General features: G+C 47.9%; 1 protein-coding gene across 1 annotated transcript; it reads right to left on the bottom strand.

Annotated features, from left to right (window-relative positions):
* Positions 1-4309: 4309 nt before the first annotated feature.
* PM20D1 (peptidase M20 domain containing 1) lies at positions 4310-17073 on the bottom strand. The gene is made up of 13 exons (XM_050985365.1): positions 16878-17073; positions 14956-15042; positions 14188-14420; positions 12574-12660; positions 11239-11372; positions 10683-10802; positions 9838-9913; positions 9572-9633; positions 9254-9332; positions 8152-8223; positions 7508-7676; positions 6743-6842; positions 4310-6067 (listed from the first exon to the last, which is right to left on the bottom strand). The coding sequence occupies exons 1-13, from the start codon at positions 17071-17073 to the stop codon at positions 5938-5940; spliced, it is 1545 nt and encodes a 514-aa protein (XP_050841322.1). The 3' UTR covers positions 4310-5937.
* Between the last annotated feature and the right edge of the window lie 1069 nt (positions 17074-18142).

Here is an 18142-nt window from a genome sequence, read left to right as displayed (position 1 = left end):
GCTGGACAGGGCTTGGAGCAGCCTGGGACAGTGGAAGGTGTCCCTGCCATGGCAGGGGGTGGAATGGACCAGTGTAAAGTCCCTTCCAACCCAAACCATCCAGGGATTCTGGGATTTCAAGGGATGAGGAGCCTTTGGGGTCATTTCACTCATTCTCAGGACCTCCACCAGCAAAGAAACCTCATGGAAAACTTGAGACATCCAGAGACACAACTCCAGGCACAGCCAACTTCCATGCTCCAGCTGGGACTGGAGCTCCAAACCCTGCCTCCAGGCCAGCCTCCATTCTCCTTTGTCCAAACAAACCTGGCTGCAAGGCTCTGCTTCCACCTTCATCTTTCCTTCCTGACTCGGAAAATCCATCCCTCCCCCAGGATGGAGCCTCCATTCTTCCCCCACCCCCCCAAAAACCACGTGCACCCAAATGTGACCTCAGTGCTCCCCAGCTGCAGGCTCAGGAAGTGGAAGTGTGGGGACAAAAGCTGCCTGAGACAAGAAAACAGAAATAGATAAAACCCCCACCAGCGAGGCTGAGATCAAAAAAGCAGAGGATGAAAGGGCAGGAAATTGGGTTTCCAATTGCAGGGAGCAGGTAGCAAAGGCAACAAAAACGTTTGGAAAGGAAGGAGTTGAGCACTGAGCTGTGCTGAATCCTGGAATGCCTGGTGGAATGTGGTGCCCGTGGGTTTTACAGCAGCCACGTGATTCTGGCCCTGCTGAACTGCCCAGCTCAGGAATGGCCTCAGGGATTCACAGGAGAATCCAGCAGGATGAAAGGGTTTGGCCAAAGTCACCCAAAAACTCCTGACAGAGAAGTGTCAGTGCCCTGAGAGGTGCCTCTGCTCCCTGTCCTGGCTCCAGCACTGCCTCTCACAGCCTCAGTGGAGCCCCAGCTGCTCCTCAGCAAGGATCCTGAGGGAACTGGGTCCTTAATTCCTTGCAAACAAGAATCTCAGCAGGAAAACAATCCTGAGCAGGTTATGGAGCAGGACCTGCCCCTTCAGATGTCCCTGCAGGGCACAAGCAGCTCACGAGGGCAGGCAGCCACGTCAGCAGCTGGCCCTGAGCTGGGGCAGAAATGCAGCTCCAGGAAGTCCTGTTCTGCCAGCCTGGAAGCAAACAAACCCATCTCCATCCTTTTTTCCAAGGTCCCAGCTGTGTTCCTGTGTCCCCCACGTGCTGGGCCTGCTGTGACAAACACAGGGCAGCCCCTGGCAGGTCCCTCCCTGGGGCTGGTGGCCACGTGAGAGCACCTGGGCCTGGCTTTCCTGTGTTCCACAAGGTCAGCGGATCCGGTGGGGCAGCAGGGACAGGGACACCTGTCATGGAGCCACTGGGGATGGGCCTCACATGGCAGCTTTGTTCCACTTGTGGGCTGGGAGAGAATTCATTTACAGTCAGAATTAGGCTGAAGAAAACACTGATACCACAAAGCTGGCCAGGCCAGAGACTGAGGATAAAAAAAATACCCAATAATCTGTTAATTCCCCCCTATTTCCTGCTCCATGAAGACTCTCTCACTTCCCAAAATCCCAAAGAGGATTTTGGATTAACATGCTTCCATACAACAAGGCAGTCCTGCAGTACCAACGTTTGAAAATCCAAGTGGAAGGATATCAGATGCAGAATATCTGAGCCAGGCCTCTCCATGGGATCATCAGTGTAGTGCAAGGCCAGACACAATGTTCAAGTGATCTGAGCATTTACAGGGCTGCAATAAACCAGCCCATTGTGCTGAGTTAAAAACATCCATTAAAAGAGGCATGAAAAGCACCCTGGGAAAAGCTGCATGATTTGAATGTCACTTGTGAGACCCCCTGCCCTGTGAGCAACCCCTGAGTGCCAAAGAGCATTTTCCCTTTGTCCCCTGCCCCCCTTGCTCTAACCACCCTTCCATGTGGTCATTTTCCTTCCTGCTGAGAAGTGACTGCAGCTTCCTCTGGGCCCCCCACCACAGCTCTGAGCTCAGCTCTGCAATCAGCAGAGGGATCTGCAGAGAGCAGGGCCCTCCCTTCCCCAGCTGAGCCCTTTATCTCTGCCTGCTGCTGCCCCGGGAAGCTGTGGGAGTGGAAAGCTGAGCCAAGCCCCTGCTCCAGTGTCACACAGCCAGGAAAATCATCCCCTGGGCAGCACCTCTGCAGGCCCTGAGATGGTGGCACAGAGCTGCCAATGCTGCAGAGACCTCACAGCAGCACATCTCCAAAAAGCCTGAATTGGGGACTGAAGGGACAAAAATTCTGTAAAAGTTCCAGAGCACCAGCAAGGAGTGAAGAGATTGGAAAGAATTTGTGCAGGGCTCAAGGAGCACTATAAACCAGAGAATTCAGGGTCACAGGCTGAGCTGCAGGGGAGGAATGCTCCTCTCTGACAGCAAAGGGCACCACAGGCTGTGGCTGAGCAGCCTCCAGGTTCTCAGTGGATGTCTCACTCCACAGCACTGAAAAAAGGGGAATTTTCACAGCACCTGCTGGAGAAAATGGATATCAGCAGCTCCATGGGACAGCAAATGAGGAGCCAAGAATCCAAGTGTCAAATGCAAAGCTGGAGGAAACAACTCTGTAAACACCTTGTTCCTCCAGCTCTGAGCCTGAACTCCCCATGGCCACTTGGGGCTGAAAATAAACCAAGTTCTGTCAAAGAGAGCCCAGCAACAGAGCTTTCTTTAGAAAATGCAGGTGTGGGATGTGACCTTTTCCCCAGGGTGCAGCAGGCCCAGCTCAGCTGGCCCTCAGCAGCCTGACAAGGGCACACAGCTCACTTGGAGTCAGTGCTGCCACTAGAACATCAACGGTGTAGATCTGGGCAAAAAGGAAGTTGCAATGGATGTAACACACACTGGAATTGGGCTAACACAGTGCCCCAATCACATCTGTCAGCATGAGTGAGTTACCTGAATTCAGAGCAGAAAATCAGGCTCTTCCTTCCTTCTCTGAGTCAGAGGGAATTGCTGTCCCTGCTCCAGGCACAGTGACTCACTGCAACACAAAAAGAATAGCTCCTGGAGTCATTCATCTGTGTTTTCATCATGTGCTTGGCACTCTCACACCGTGCAAGCTTGGAGGTGATCTTCAGAAAAAGCATCATTCCTATTCTTGTTGGTATCGATGGGAATTTCACACTCCACTTAGGAAAAGATGTTTTCAGAAACATCTCCTGGCCAGGGAAATGGGGTGGGAAGGGATCTGCTCTGTCAGACACCAGTGACTCCCTGGAACTGTCACACAACCACGACCTGGCAGCAAATGTGATAAAATGAAGAGGCTGAAGAGCACAGAGGCAAAGCTGCTCCATGGAAAAAAGCAGAGGCTAGTCCTCAGAAGGGACTGGGGAAATGGGTGAAGATGGAATGGGCTGTTTCCCCAGTGGCTCCTGCAGGACAGCTGTGTCTAAAGCACTTGAGTGGCCCCTGAGCAAAGCTCTGCTGAGCACGTCCCCAGTGCTGAGGCACTGCAAGATCCCAGGCCTGGCTGATGAGCTGCACTTGATGAGCTCTGCAAGGAGCTGCCCCAGCCAAATCTCACAGCACACATTCACACAGGAGCTGCCAAAGCCAGCCCTGCCTTCCCAGCACCCTCTGCCCTTCGCTGCCCCTTCAGCAGCAAAATCAATCTTCTTCTTTAAAGAAACAATCCTCACCAGAACAGAGGTGAGGGGGTTTTGGCTGGGGGAGGGTTACAGAATATAAAGATGCTTTGTGTCTTTAGGACACATTTGCTGGTACAACAGGCAAGAAATCCCTCCTTCCACACCTCAACAGTGGGAACCAGGACAGGATTTTCACAACCTGTGCTCTCTCATGGGATTGTTTTCCCATTTTTCCAGTCTCTCTGAGTGGCAGCACAACCATCAGCTGTTAAACAATATTGCCCCCCTACAGGCACAGCCAAAACAAAGGCTTTAAACTCAGTTTTACAGAGATTTGCCAGAGAAAAAACAACAACAAATCCTCCTGTGCACCTCCCACTGCCAGGGCTGGGTTCCATTCAGTGCTGTGCCCTGACAAATCACTTTTGCTGTGCCTGCACACAGGAGCTCACAGGAGCAGTGACACCTCCACAAAAGAGGCACAGACACGTGCCTGAACAAATCACAAAGTGCAGCAAACCAGAAAAGATGCAAACTATTTACTGCCCAACAATGCCTGGCCAGGGTGAGCTGATTTTGTGTGGAAAAGGCAGCAAAGATTAAAGCTGGCTGGAAAATAGGTGGGCTTGTTTTGATGGAAACTTCATGGATTGCTCAGGTGTGGAAATGACTTCACTGCAATTACACAGCTACATAAAAAGAAGAAATGATCATCAGAAAAGAATTCACATTCCTCATTTTATTAGATGAAACTGTCAGTTTTGTTTCAATTATTCAGTGATAGTTGGAGCCCTCTGGGCACAGTGATAAGATCAGACTACAAATAAATAAGAGAAGGTGAACGGAAAGAATTGGGATCACAGTTCCATCAGTGTTTTTCAGGATACATTTCAGGGTATTTCCTGTACATTCCAGCACATTTCACAGTATGAATTTAGAGCAGAACATCCACCCATTCCAGTGCATTATTTAAGCTCTGAAAAACAGACACATCTGTGCAGCAGGAGGTGCTGCACTGGTCCCTGCAGCACAGGCACTGCCACTGCCACACAGCAGCTTTCAGGCTTTTCTTTGGCTAACACCACTTTGTTAACTATTTATAGATAGAATTAATTTAATTAAATAAATTATTTGTCTAATTAAGACTGGTAACCCCAACTGCCAAGGCCAAAGGAATGCTGAACCCTTTATGCTGTCATAGGCAGGCAAGAAGTGCAAGATGAAGCAGAGTCAACATCCATGGGCTGCCTTCCCCAGGATTCAGACTTTTCTTTGGCTAAACTTACTTTGTTAATTATTTATTGATAGAATTAATTTAATTAAATAAATTATTTGTCTAATTAATACTGGTAACCTCAACTGTCAAGGCCAAAGGAATGCTGAACACTTTAGTGCTGCCATAGGCAGGCAAGAAGTGCAAGATGAAGGAGAGTCAACATCCATGGGCTGCCTTCCCCAGGATTCCCAAAAAACTGAGCAGGAAAGTGGAAGTTGCTTGCACTGGCAGTGAAGGAACAAACCTCTGAGCCCTCTGAACTGGGAGAAACTGAAGGGCTTCATATCTTTCACAATTAAGTTCTCAGAAGAGCAAAGGAGAAGCATCAAGTGATTCAGTGAGAAAAGAGAGGAGCAGGCAGCAGGGATTTAATTCCTTATTTAAAGCTGCAATCCCTCATTCTGACACCCAGGTGCACAACACACCATGAGTCAGAGAGGGAAAAAAAATCATCACTAAAATGATGGACAGGAAAGTTTTCAGCACCTCCTCAGTTACAACGACATGGAAGTTCTGGAGTACCTGAAAATAGAGTCAGAAATCAGTGCAGCCATGGGAGTGAACACTGACCCTGGCTCAGAGGGCCATGGACCATCCCCTGGGAGAATGCCCTGGGAAGCAGCAGTGCCCAGCAGCAGTGCCAGAACCTCTCAGTGTGGCTGTAGCAGTGACAGGAACCCTTTCACACACCACAAACCCCCCTGTGAGCTTCTGGCAGAGCCCTCACCTGAGAAAGATCCATTCACCATAAAAAGGAGTTTGTCAGAAGCACACAGGATGAGTTACCTTCTAGTGGTGATTATAGCTTAGATTTTTAGTGATTACCAATCTCAGAGGTTTAAAGTGCTGAAAACAATTAGTGCCAGATTCCACATCAGACCAAGGAGAGCAGAACTCAGGGTTATTTGTTGGGTTTGGCCACATTCCTATCACACAGCCAGCACTTTTCCCATCTGTATGTAAACCACAATATAAAAAAAAAAACAAATTCCAGCTGTAGCTCAACACACAAGACACAACTCCAACTTCAGCCCCTGTCCCAGAGTCCACCTGCTGCTGCTCTTCCCAGAAGTCTCTCAGAGCTCGTGGGAGTTGGCGTGGGGCTCTGGAAGTGTCTCAATGTCACAGTTCTTGATCAGCTGAAAGAGGAACTCCACCTGTTTCTCATAATTCTCAATGGAGATTCTCTCATTTAACCCATGGATCCTGAAAGAAAAAGGACGTTTTTCAGTTCAGGGGGAATTTCTGACCCAGCTGCACAAGCCAGCACCCTGCTTGGCTGTTGGCTTCATAAAGCAGTGCAAGACAGAAAAACAGCAATATAGCCCAAAACCTGCACTGTAACCAACCCAAATGTACTGATTCTAAGGCTCAGAGCTCAACAGCGGAGTCTGGAAAAAATCTAAAAATCTAATCTTGAAAAAATCCTAAAGGCCCATTTTTTGGTCATTCCTCTACAGCCAGAACCCTCAACTCCTGCATCATCTGCACCTCAATAAAATGAGAAATCTAAATAAGCAAACAACGCCTTGCATGATGATGTTGTTATCACATAACTTCAGGAAATTTCAAATCAGTTCAGAGTGGCAAGTGTCCATGTATGTGGATAAATCTGCAGGACAAGGCCAGCTACCAGAACAGCACCTCTCACACTGCTGCAGCACCACAGAATCAAACACCTAAATGGGTCCTGCCTGCATTTGAAGGGACAAAGAGCCAGGGCTGCCACTGTCCCACGGTCATTTCCATCCCCAGCACCCAAACCTGCAGGAAATGGTGGCATGACAGCATGGGAGGTACACAAGGCTGGGTTTCCTTCTCTCATGGATCTCCTCTTTCCCTGGGCCCACCCCCAGAGCTGTCCACGTGCAGAGTCAGTACCTGGGGAGATCATCCTGTTTCAGGAGCACAGGGTTGAACCTGTAAATGGCCTTGGTGACATTGGTGAAGTGCCTGCTGTCCGTGTTTCCAATGCACGTGCCTGGAAAACAAACCTCAGGTTTGGTCTGCAGGAGAGGAACAACTGAACTTCAAAAAGTGCCCCACCTTTGCCCAGGAGAGAGGAAAAGCAAATGAAACAGTCCTGCACTGCCTGCAGCAGCAGCATCACTGCAAACATTGATTGGCACATGCTGGAGGACATTCCCTCCTCCAGGAGCAGGAGCTGAACACACAACTCAACCCAAGAACAGATTTGACACTCAGCCTTCCCAAAAATGCAAACTTCAAACTTCAATCCAACAATTGCAGAGCTAGGAAGGAGCTGCAAGAAAGGGAAGGGGCTGGGATCATAAGGAACAATACAGAAAAGCAGGAATGGCTTTGCCAGCTATGAAAACAATAAAAGAAGAACTAAAGCAAGACCTCCTCCTCTCCCTCACAATCCCTTTCTTCCCTGAAGAGATTCCTTTGTATGTGCAGAGAGCCCAATTCAAGGCTCATTGTTTCTGTCAGCTTCCTGTTTGCTTTTTTACTTCCACTACTAAAAAACAACATCAAAACTTTTAAAGCATAAAGAGGGAAGGGGATAAAAAGAGGAAGAAACAGCTGTTTCCAGCAGTTAACAGCTGGGGGGGAGGAGTACACAGCAAATGGAGGAGGGAAAAGCAGAAGAGGAAACAAGAATCATCATGTGCCTGCTGTCACCTGGGACCACACTGTCAACATCTGGGAAAGTGTCCAGGATGGTTCTTTGGAAAATATGGACTGCAAATGTCTGCTCATCCCAAGGACTGATGGGCAGGGGGTCAAAGGCCTCCACCACATCAATCTTCACCCTGTCATCAGCAATGGTGCTCCTGACTGTCTCCAGCACCTGTGGGTGAAACACAGAGACAAAAGGAGCACAAGAAATGAGAAAGCAGCCCTTAGAGACATCAGCAGATGTTCAGCTCTCCAGAAAACATCTGTCTGTGAGCTGTCAGCTGTGGCTGCAAACACAGGCTGAAAGTGTGGGTCAGTCCCTCTTCTGAGTGCATGCTGACACTTCAGCTGAATTTTTTAGTCAGATGCACTTCTCTGTCTCAAGGTACCCCAGAACTGCTTCAGCCCTGGAAGGCAGGAGCTCAGCCTGCTGCTCTTGGCAATTATGGCATCCAAATAATCCAGAAAAAGCTTCCAGAGAGAAGGAAGGGAAGAGGTTTTGTTTCCCAGCTGCCCTGAGCTGGACAGGCCTGTCAGACCTCCTGAGGTGTGCAAGATCCCCAGAGTGTCCCAGGTCACAAACCCATTCCATATCCCAGATGATCCACGTGCTCTGGGCACAAAGGCTGAGATCTGCCCAGGGCTACCTCAGCAGCTGTCTCAGCTGAGTGGATCCTGAAGTTCACCGTGGCTCTTGCAGAGAAAGGGATGACATTGACCTGGAAAAAAGGAAGGGCCAAAGTTTAAAAGGGAGTGAAAACCAGAATAAAATGCCAGCTGAAAACTCAGAACTGCTCAAACAACTGCAGGCCTCAGGTGCTCCACTGTTTGCACCAAGTGTGATGTCTCTTTCTGTGTTAAAACACTGTAAATCCTTTTTAAAATGCAGATAAATACACAAAGAAATATTCATTAAATCAAGAGAAATGAAGTGACCTGTTATTTCTATAGAATTTTTTATCTTGAGCTAAGCTCTCTCCCTTCAGAAAGAGAAATTCCGGACTTTTTAAATGATATTTTTACCTCATTGTCACACTACATCCTTCACATTCAGGAAAAATGTAAGTTTCTTAACAACTGATTTTTATTGAACACATAACTCTACTTATCTACAGACTGAATATCTACAACTCTATAAAACAAAAACAAGTGCAATGTTTAGGAAAAAACCCCAAGGAACCAGGGTGTCACTTCCCTCCTGGCCACTCCGTGTCACTGTTCAGCCACTGCAGCTTTTCCTGCCCAGGGATGCTTTTCAGTCACAGATTTTTCCAGGGACACACCAAGCACAGCCCGTTTGTTTTCCAGGGCTCCAGGATTTTTGGACAGCTCCACCTCCTTATCAGGGCAAGATCTGGCTGTTATCTCTCAGTCCAAGGTGCACATTTAACACACTTGAGGCAAACCCCAGACCTGTGCTGCAGATGTCTGGGTCAAGGAAGTGTTTGTGACTGGGACAGTTTCAAATATTGCCTTTGATACTTTGGAGGATTATGCAGAAACCACATTTTCTTGTCTATGCTGAAATATTAAGAATTTTAACAGTGGTGGACAGAGATCAGATAGCTCTGAAAGAGATTTTCAACTGTGATTTTCAAATCCAAGCCACATCTGAGAAAAGAATGAGACTGTGGCACCACACAGGGCCCACACAGATCTTAGAACTGGATATAAATTATAAATAGGTGGAAATTAAACGTCCTAATTGTCTCATCACAATTACACGGAGAAAAACCCAAATGAAAGTACCTTGATTCCTGCATTAAACAGGGTGACTGCAGTGGTTGTTCGGATCAAGGCGTTGGTGGAAGGTTTCCAGGCAAGGACTCTACAAAAACACAAACAAACACAATTTTTCAAAAAAGTTGAATACTGCTAAAAAATAAGCACCTAATTCCACAGGCAATAAGCTGAATGATGGCTTATTCAATTAACAAAGTAGTTATTAACAGGAAACCACTGAATTATCTAAGCTTTAAAATAACTGATTTCCTGGGAAGATTAAAAATGGCTTCATCTTTTAAGGGTGAGAGGCTGGGGATGTTTATCAAGGATCTCTCTTCTTACCTGCTGACAATAGGTGAGAACAGCCACAAATTGCTCATGATGATGTTGAGAGGGAACTTGAACTAAGGGGAAGAAACAAAACCACAAATCAGAAAGTTTTCATTTGTCGAGAGCACGGTGGAGTCGCTTGAATATGGACAAAACAATTCCAGCAGGAACAGTAATTTGGGAGAAAAAACAGCTTTATTATCCTTTCTACACAACTAAATTCTTCACTGGGTTATTCTTCTGGAAATTTGGGACTGAAATCCTGCCTGTCTCCTCACCTCTGCTGCGAGGTGCTCCATGGTCATGAGCTCTGGGCCGTGGCCAAACAAGTTGCGCAAGGGATTCTGCTCCAGCCTACAAAACAAATTGTTAATGTTTTCAACACTGAAAAGGTTAAAAAGCAACTCTCTGGCTGTTATTGCTCCAGAAGGATGTCAGGAATTTGATTTGTGAAATGTATCTCTGTTACTGGAGATGCAATCACACTCTGCTCTCCTGCTAACTGCAAGCACAGCTCCACAGATTCCTGGGCATTCCAGTCACGTGCAAAGATTTCCTTTGAGAAACAGCAGGAAAAAATCCCAAAGCCTGGCTGCTATAAATACATGGAAATCCAGAAAAATAGCCCACAAATCCCACCAGGTCTGGATATACTAAGTTTTTCTAAAATATGTGTTTCTTAGCCAGTTTGGTATCTACACAGAGATGCAGAGAGCTGATTTCTGCAGTCACGTTATGACTCTATTCCATGGTCCTTGGCTTGGAGAATTCCCAGCTGAGGCAGCAGGGATGTGCAGGAACAAATTCCAGAGAAATCCTGCCACCCAAACAAAGGAATCTCTGTTGCTACAGAGGAAATTAGGGCAGACAGCACTTGTGTTGCTTTTAAAGAATTGGCTGGCACTGGGAACAGCTGAAGTGCAAAGGCTCTGCAGACACCTGGCAATTGTTCCTTGGCTGGCAGTTTCATTTCTGCCCTTCAAAGCGAGCTACAAACTGAAATTCCAAATATAGAACAGCAGTTTGAAAAAGACTCCAAACACAAATATTTAAAAAGTCACATATGAGTGATTCAGGAGGTTTTTTGACTGTTTTTGACACTGGGTGACAGGGAAGATCTCACCTGGACATGGCTGCTGCCAGAATGCCAATGCTTGTCTCCTTAGGGGGAAAGGATGAGTGCCCTGGCTCTTTTTCCACAGTGAAGTTCAGTGTCATTGAACCTTTTTCTGTGACAGCAATCCTGGACAATGATAAATTAACCAATTAATTAACAAATAAATGACTAATGTGATTCCAAACACACACGCACAGACCGTAGATAAAAATAACTGCTCTGCATAGTTTTAGTATGATAAAAACCACTCAAGCAGCAACAACAAATCATTAACACAGTGTTTAGATCTCTGCAGGACTGATGGCTGGGCTGCTTCTGCAGTGAGCAGAGCTCTCCAGCACAGAATGAAAATGCTCAGTGGAACATTGTGCCTCTGTCAGCATGACTGTGCTGGACAGCAGGCAGAGGCTGAAGGTCCTGCCTTGCACTTTGTGCCACTGCTGCAGCTCCAGCAGCACCAACGCTGCCACACGTCCTGAAAACGTTCTGTAATGATATCAACAATGTCATTTATCACTAATTAACGACTGGAAATGAATCACATTCTGGTGGTCACTCTTACATAGCCACTGGCTTCTTCACCCCTGCAATGATGCCATCCAGCACCGCGCTCCCCTCATCCAGCAGGAAGGAGAGTTTCACTCCTCTGGCTTCCAGCAGAGCTGCAATTTTCTTTGCTCCCTTCAGCCCAGACACCTGTGCAATCCAGGAAGAAGAATGGATCAGATCCAGCCAGAACACTGGGAGGAAAACTGGAAAGCACCTTGCTGTTGGCTACAGCACAAAGAATGCATGAAATCCCCTGGGGAACAGCTCCAGAGCAACATAAAAGATTCTTCCAGGAAAATTAATTGGAGATAGTTAATGGCCTGATAGCAGATGAATTTATAGCCATGATGAGAAGTGCTCTCATTGATGAGTCACTGACTGCTGCTTTCATTTTGATATCTCAGAGCTGTAAACTCACAGATTGGCAATTGCTGACCTATTTATTCCAACTATTCATAATTCTTTGTCTTTATATTTTGACAGTGCCTAACCAAACCCACCTCCCCTGTCCCTCTGTACCACTGGAACACATTTACAGTTCTTCCTGAACATTTGGTACAACCATGTGAATATCTCAGCCCAGCTTCTCCTGTCTCCAAAATGGGATTCCTGCTGCCCCTTCCTTGCAGAAAAGAATTTGAAGTGACACCCTCCAATGTTCTTTTGATCATCACCCCAAATCCTTTGTGAATGTCACTCCAAGCCAAACAATCAATCTGTAACTGTGACCTGGGGCCTGACACAGTACATCCCCACAGAACCAAGAAAAACAGGAAAGACCTTCCAGCTAAACAATGTTTCAAAATTAAGCCCTGTTACCTAGAGGAACAATGCAAACAGGTTGTTGTTGTGAGGAAAGGAAAGAAAACACCTCCTCATCCTGGCCAATGCCAACACAGAAGGAGAGGTGGGGTCTGGAATTCCAGACAGGGCAGACAATCACGCCCTTGAATAGCCAAACTATTTGTGTAGAGCATAAATAGTTTGCAATTTAGGCCTGCACTGAAATGCTGTCAGCTTTGGCTGCAAGCTTTGGCAATAGAATGAAAATGGAGATCCACTGGAGAAAGCAGAGCCACCCCTCCCAAAGCAGGCTCCAAGGGCAACAGCCCTTAATAAAATGCAATGAGGAGGTGCTGGGTCCTGCCCCCAGAATGAGGGGCTGCAGAGAGGCAAGACTGCACTGACCCAGGGGTCCCATCACGGGGAGAAGGGAAAATGTTCCAGTCAAGGACCTTCAGCCCTTCACCAGGGAAGAGAGACACAGGAAAGGGAGTGGGGAACAGCCTCAGCTCAAAATTTCCTTAGGGCTTTCTAAGGAAAAACCCCAGGAGTGTGTTGGAAATACCTCCTCATCGTGGCCAATGCCAACGTAGAAGGAGCGGCGGGGTCTGTAATTCCTCCTCAGCAGGAATTCCAGAGCTTGCAGAATGCCCTGCAGGAAAAACAGAAGGTGCTGAACCATCCCTGGGTGGTGATCAGGAGAATAAATGCAACAGAATGCAGCGTGCTGGAAGAGAAGTGGGATATTCCAGAGCCCTTGTGCTGCTCTCAGCTAAGCTTTGGTTCCTACAGCTCCCACTGAGGATATTCCCATTCCTTGGAAAAGGCACTGCAGGGGTTTTGATCAGTAATGCTCTGACAGGTGCCAGGGCAGGGACACGAAATACAGAGCAGCTGCTTCAGGGACAAACTGCACAGGGAGCCCCAGAGCCAGAATTCTCCAGGAGTTCAGTGCTCCCTTACAGGGCCTGCCACACTCCCAGACTGGCTCTCTCTGCAGCTGCCAAATCCAGGCAGTTTAAGGAGCTGCATGTTTTGTACAAGAAGTGCCAAGATGACTGAAACAGAACAAGAAACTTAATCTGAAGGATGAGAAATCAAACAATCAAATCTACCATTTGCTGTGGCAATATATATATATATAAATGCATTTGCTCTATTATTCCATCACTCTTTTTCAATTTAAATGACTTAATTTGTCACATATCATCTCAATATTGTCAGCACCCATTTCCTGCCATGTTCACTGAAATTGCTGACTTTTTATTTTTTTGGCCATTTGTGGAGTTACTTGTGCAGCTCACAGCAGAATGAAGCATCAACCTAAACTTTTAAGTTTTAAGGCTTTGAAATTGATGATTAAACATCCTGAAACTTTCTAGGAGTGTGTCCTGCGTGACACTAAACATCTGTTCATATTTAAATACAGGGCTGCCATGGAAATCATCATCCAAGTCACAAAGGGACATTTTCCTTAGTAATTTTTCAACCTTTTCCCCATGAGAAATCTTTCCCAATCTTTTCTGAATCCATTCTTCCCAAATGTGTTCAGCCCAACAGCTCTTTGTTCTGCCACAGGCTGGTTAAAAGATGCAGGGTTGTTTGTCTGTGTTATTAAATAAACACATTTAATTTGAAACTCAAGCCTTTTCAAAGGGCCAGTTTTGGCTTGGAGTACCTCTGTGACACCTGGGGAAAAGGACAAGGTTTCAAACACAGCATTTGACAGAGAATTATGGAATGATTTGGGTTGGAAGGGATCTTATAGCTCATCCAGTGCCACAGGCAGGGAAATTTCCACTCTCCCAGGCTGCTCCAACCTGGCCTTGGACACTCCCAGGGATGAGGCAGCCATGGATTCTCTGGCCACCTGTGCCATAAACCTTTAACCTGGCATTTAACCAAATACATCTGCATCTGTGAATATGATTCTCCTGATTCTTCACGAGTTTTAACCCTCTTTTCTTCAGCAACAGTGAGGAATGAGTGAAAACATCACTCATTCCATCTTTAGCAAAAGTCGGGAGAAAACTGCAGGACTTGGAATTTATCCAAACTAGGAATTTATCCCTGGCAGAAAGAGAGGTGAAAAAGAAACCAGTGAACTCCAAGAGGATGGGCTGCTGCCCTCTGCCTTTGCTTTGTCTCTGTGTGGAAGGACATTACCAAGCACACGTACAATGGCAGAGTTTTTGTTATCCAGCGCTCCTCGTCCGTAGATGAAACCTTCGTGCTCTGCAGCTGAGAAAGGAGGGAAATGCCAGCCCTCGGGGGGAGCAGGCACCACATCCATGTGTGCCAGCAGCATGTAGGGCAGCAGGCCAGGGGCAGAGCCCTGCACTGTAAACAGGTGGCTGTATTTCCCAACAATTTCATGTTGGATGAACTTTGAAGAAAATACAGCCGGGAAGACTGTTAAGGAAAAAAGAAAATTAAAGACACGTGTGAAAGAAAAAATTAACAATACCAGCCAATTTTAGTATTATTGCAGAGAGCTGTCAGCTAGGTGGCATCAGGGGGGAAGTGTAAGTAAGACTGGGCACAGCAGAGAATAGATGTTCTCACACTTCTACCAATCCATCTCACTTGGGATTTGAAAGTCTCCTCAAGAAAACCAGAATTCTTGTTCAGCAGTGCTGCAGCTCTTTTGCAGGGAACAATGATGGAACTGCCAAAAAATTAGGTTGAAGCAGCAGCAGTCATCCTCTTGTATTTTTTTGTGGCATTTAACCATCTCAAGGACCAAAAACCATCATTACAAAAACTCTTTGAACCTTTTGGGACCATTGATACCACTGCTACAGATTGGGCACACATGTGACGTTTCTGACAGGTCTTTCTTCAGGAGAAATATAAAAATCTCTTACATTCAGGAATGATACACACTCTCTTCAATTTGTTTATGAAAATAGAGCAGCAGAAATTGCCAAGACTGAAAGTCCAGTACCTTTCTGAATGTAACTCCCAAATTCTGCCATGGCAGTTGTATTCAAATCCTCTGGAGACCAGGACACAGTTGGGATTTTAATGGCCCCTCCAAAGAAACACAGAACAGAAATCACTCAGCACCAAAAGCAAACAAAGCCCCAACTGCACTTCAAAACTGGAAGCACATTTATGCTCCTGAGTGTTTTTCCAGGCTTTAAACATTATTTCACAGCACAGCACAGCACGAGCTGCCATGATCACAAAGAGCCTGATGTGCTTCAGCTGGGCCGTGCACATGCAGCCACCAGCATTTCCTAACAGCTCAGCCAAGGTCTCTCTCCAGACAATTTGACTCCACTTTTCATGCTGAAGTGTTGAATGATATCCTTAGAAATGCTACTGTCCAGGAGCAGCTGCAATTTGCTTGGGTGATCTGATTCCCCAGAGGCACAGGCTCCTCTGGCAGCTGCACAGGCAGCTGAGCTGGCAGCCCAAGGCTCTTTCTCAAGAGCTAAGCAGGTTGTGATGGTTATTACACCTCCATACTGCTTTATAAATTAACCTATATAAACAGACAGGGCTTTTGTTGGCCCTTTTGGTCTGCCCTGCCATTCAAACAGGCTCTCCAACATCCAGTCCCTGTCCTGCAGAACATGGGAGTAACTCAGCCCCAGCTGCCTTTCCCAACAGCAGCTGCCAGAAGAGGTTATGGATTCTTTTGAGGTCGTGTGATTCATGAATTAACACAAAAATCTATTGTGAGCCTTCATTTTCCCATTAAAGAAGAATGCAAACACGATGTGCTAGGCAGTAAATCCTACCAGCCAGCAAGGTATGAGGTTTCTACACAGGGTTTTATCACTTGGTGCCAGATTGTGGTTTCCTACACAGTGCCAGTCCTACTGAGAGCTAAACCCCTCAAATCTTCTACGTCAGACAGCACAAACAGCCCAGGACTGGGCATAGCAGTGGTGAGCAAGAACAAGTAAGGGAGAAAATCCCAACAGTGACTTATCCAGTGGACAAAGGGATGTCTGGAAACGCCTTGATGGGTGCCTGCAAAATTCTGTGTGTTCAAGCAGGAAACAATGGAGAAAATCAACACAGGGCAAGAGCTGGCTCAGGAGAAACACAGGATCACTGAGGCTGGAAAATCCCTGTGGGATCATCGAGTCCCAGCTGTGCCTGATCCCCACCCTGAGCACTCAGTGCCACCTCCAGGGATGGGCACTCCAAACCCCCCTGGGCAGCCCCTTCCAGCCCTTTCCATGAGGAAATTCCTGCTGATGTCCAACCTGAGCCTCCCCAGCCCAGCCTGAGGCCGTTCCCTCTCCTCCTGTCCCCGTTCCCTGGGAGAAGATCCCAAATCCCCCCCGGCTGTCCCCTCCTGGCAGGGAGTTGTGCAGAGCCAGAAATTCCCCCTCAGCCTCCTTTGCTCCAGGCTGAGCCCCTTCCCAGCTCCCTCAGGACTCTCCAAACCCTTCCCAGCTCCCTCGGGACTCTCCAAACCCTTCCCAGCTCCCTCAGCCCCTTTCCATCTCCCTCAGGATTCTCCAAACCATTCCCCAATTCCCTCAGGATTCTCCAAACCATTCCCCAATTCCCTCAGGATACTCCAAACCATTCCCCAATTCCCTCAGGACTCTCCAAACCCTTCCCAGCTCCCTCTGGACTCTCCATTCCCTTCCCTGGACTGGCTCCAGCCCTTCTTGAACAGCAGCGCCCAGAACTGGACCTGGCGCTCGAGGCGTGGCCTCAGCAGTGCCCAGCACAGATTTTCAATCATTTCCTTAGTCCTGCTGGGAGCCAACACCCGGTTCCTTCCCAGGGAAAGCACCCGGGGAGGGGTTGCCTCCACACCCGCCCCCCGTGCCCTGGGTCCCCCCTCAGGAGGGGCCAGTGCCGGGGCGAGGGGGGCTCACAGCGCTCGGGCCCCCTCACCTCGCAGCGCTTCCTTCAGCTCCCGCCGCTCGCCGGCGCTGAAGGCGGCAGTGCCGGCGCTCCGTGCCCAGAGCCGCGGCACCCCGGCGGGGGCTCGCAGGACGAAGGCGCGGAGCAGGACGGCGGCCACCAGCGCCAGCACCACAGAGCCCAGCGCCAGCAGCGCCGCTGTCACCGCCCGCCGCCCGCCCGCCATTACTGACCGCCTCGCCCCCACGACTGATGGGCGTGACCGGGAGCCAATCCCCAGCTGCTTCGTCAGCATGGCGACCAATAGGATTGCAGCGAGGGCGGGTTTAACTCGCTGCTCTCGCGGGGGCTGCTGGGAGATGTAGTTTGCAGCGGATGTGGGGGTAGCCGAGGGTAGCGCGGAGTTAGGGAATGGTTTGCGTTAGAAAGAATCTTAAATCCCATCTCATTCCATCTCTGCCGTGTCAGGGACACCTTCTACTGTCCCTGGGTGCTCCAAACCCTTTCCAGCCTGGACTCGGACAATTCCAAGGGTGGAGCAGCTGCAGTTTCTCTGGGCACCCTGTGCCAGGGCCTGCCCACCCTCACAGGGAAGGATTTCTTCCCAATAAAGAATTTCTTCCCAATATCTTGGGGTGCTGCTCCCAAAGGATGGGGATGAAAGGAGTTCCTGCAGGGAATAACCACCCTCAGCCTCCCTGAGGCACAAGGGAGGCAGCAGAAGGATGCCAGGACTTGCCAAGGGACAGCCCAGGGAGTCTCTGCGTTGTGCAGCCCCACTCCTGACAGATTTTAAATCCACAAATCCACCTGCTTTTCAAAATTTGTCCCTTCTTTCCTTGAGTCCACCAGCAGGATGGAACACTTCTCATTCCCTTCTTTACAGCTGTTCTGAACGGAATGTGAAGATTTAGCCCAGCTTCCCATGGCACAAACAGTCCCAGGATGCCAAAGAAAAGATGGGAGCAGCCACGGTAATCCTGCCCCTGAGTCAGCACAAGGTGACAATGATTGTCCACACATTCTTTATTATCAAAAAAGAAAAAAAAAAAAAAAAAAGAAAGAAGAACGAAACCGACATTAAATTAAATAAATTACAAACATTTCTGAGCTGGTTACACATCATGCATTTACCAAGTAAGGCTTCAGAGCCAAAACACATCATCCTTACTGTTACTTAAGAGCAATAAAAGGAATGTTTTACTGGAAGTGAAAATATTTCACCAGCGTGACTTTGAGCTCCCCTAATTCTCTGCCCAGGCACTTGGGAATTATGACTTTGGCCACATTGTGCC

The sequence above is a fragment of the Serinus canaria genome, chromosome 26 (assembly GCF_022539315.1).
Source record: "Serinus canaria isolate serCan28SL12 chromosome 26, serCan2020, whole genome shotgun sequence".
Lineage (NCBI taxonomy): Eukaryota > Metazoa > Chordata > Aves > Passeriformes > Fringillidae > Serinus > Serinus canaria.
The sequence above is the reverse complement of the archived record's forward strand: the minus strand, read 5'-3'. Positions and strand labels throughout refer to the sequence as shown.

Excerpts from the sequence above, each read along its gene's own strand:
- PM20D1 (XM_050985365.1), bottom strand. The coding sequence starts at position 17,073 with ATGGCGGGCGGGCGGCGGGCGGTGACAGCGGCGCTGCTGGCGCTGGGC. Across the intron at positions 12,661-14,187 it reads ATAACAAAAACTCTGCCATT|GGCATTCTGCAAGCTCTGGA; the intron begins GTACGTGTGCTT and ends TTTTTCCTGCAG. Across the intron at positions 6,843-7,507 it reads TGTTGACAGTGTGGTCCCAG|GCACGTGCATTGGAAACACG; the intron begins GTGACAGCAGGC and ends TTTGTTTTCCAG.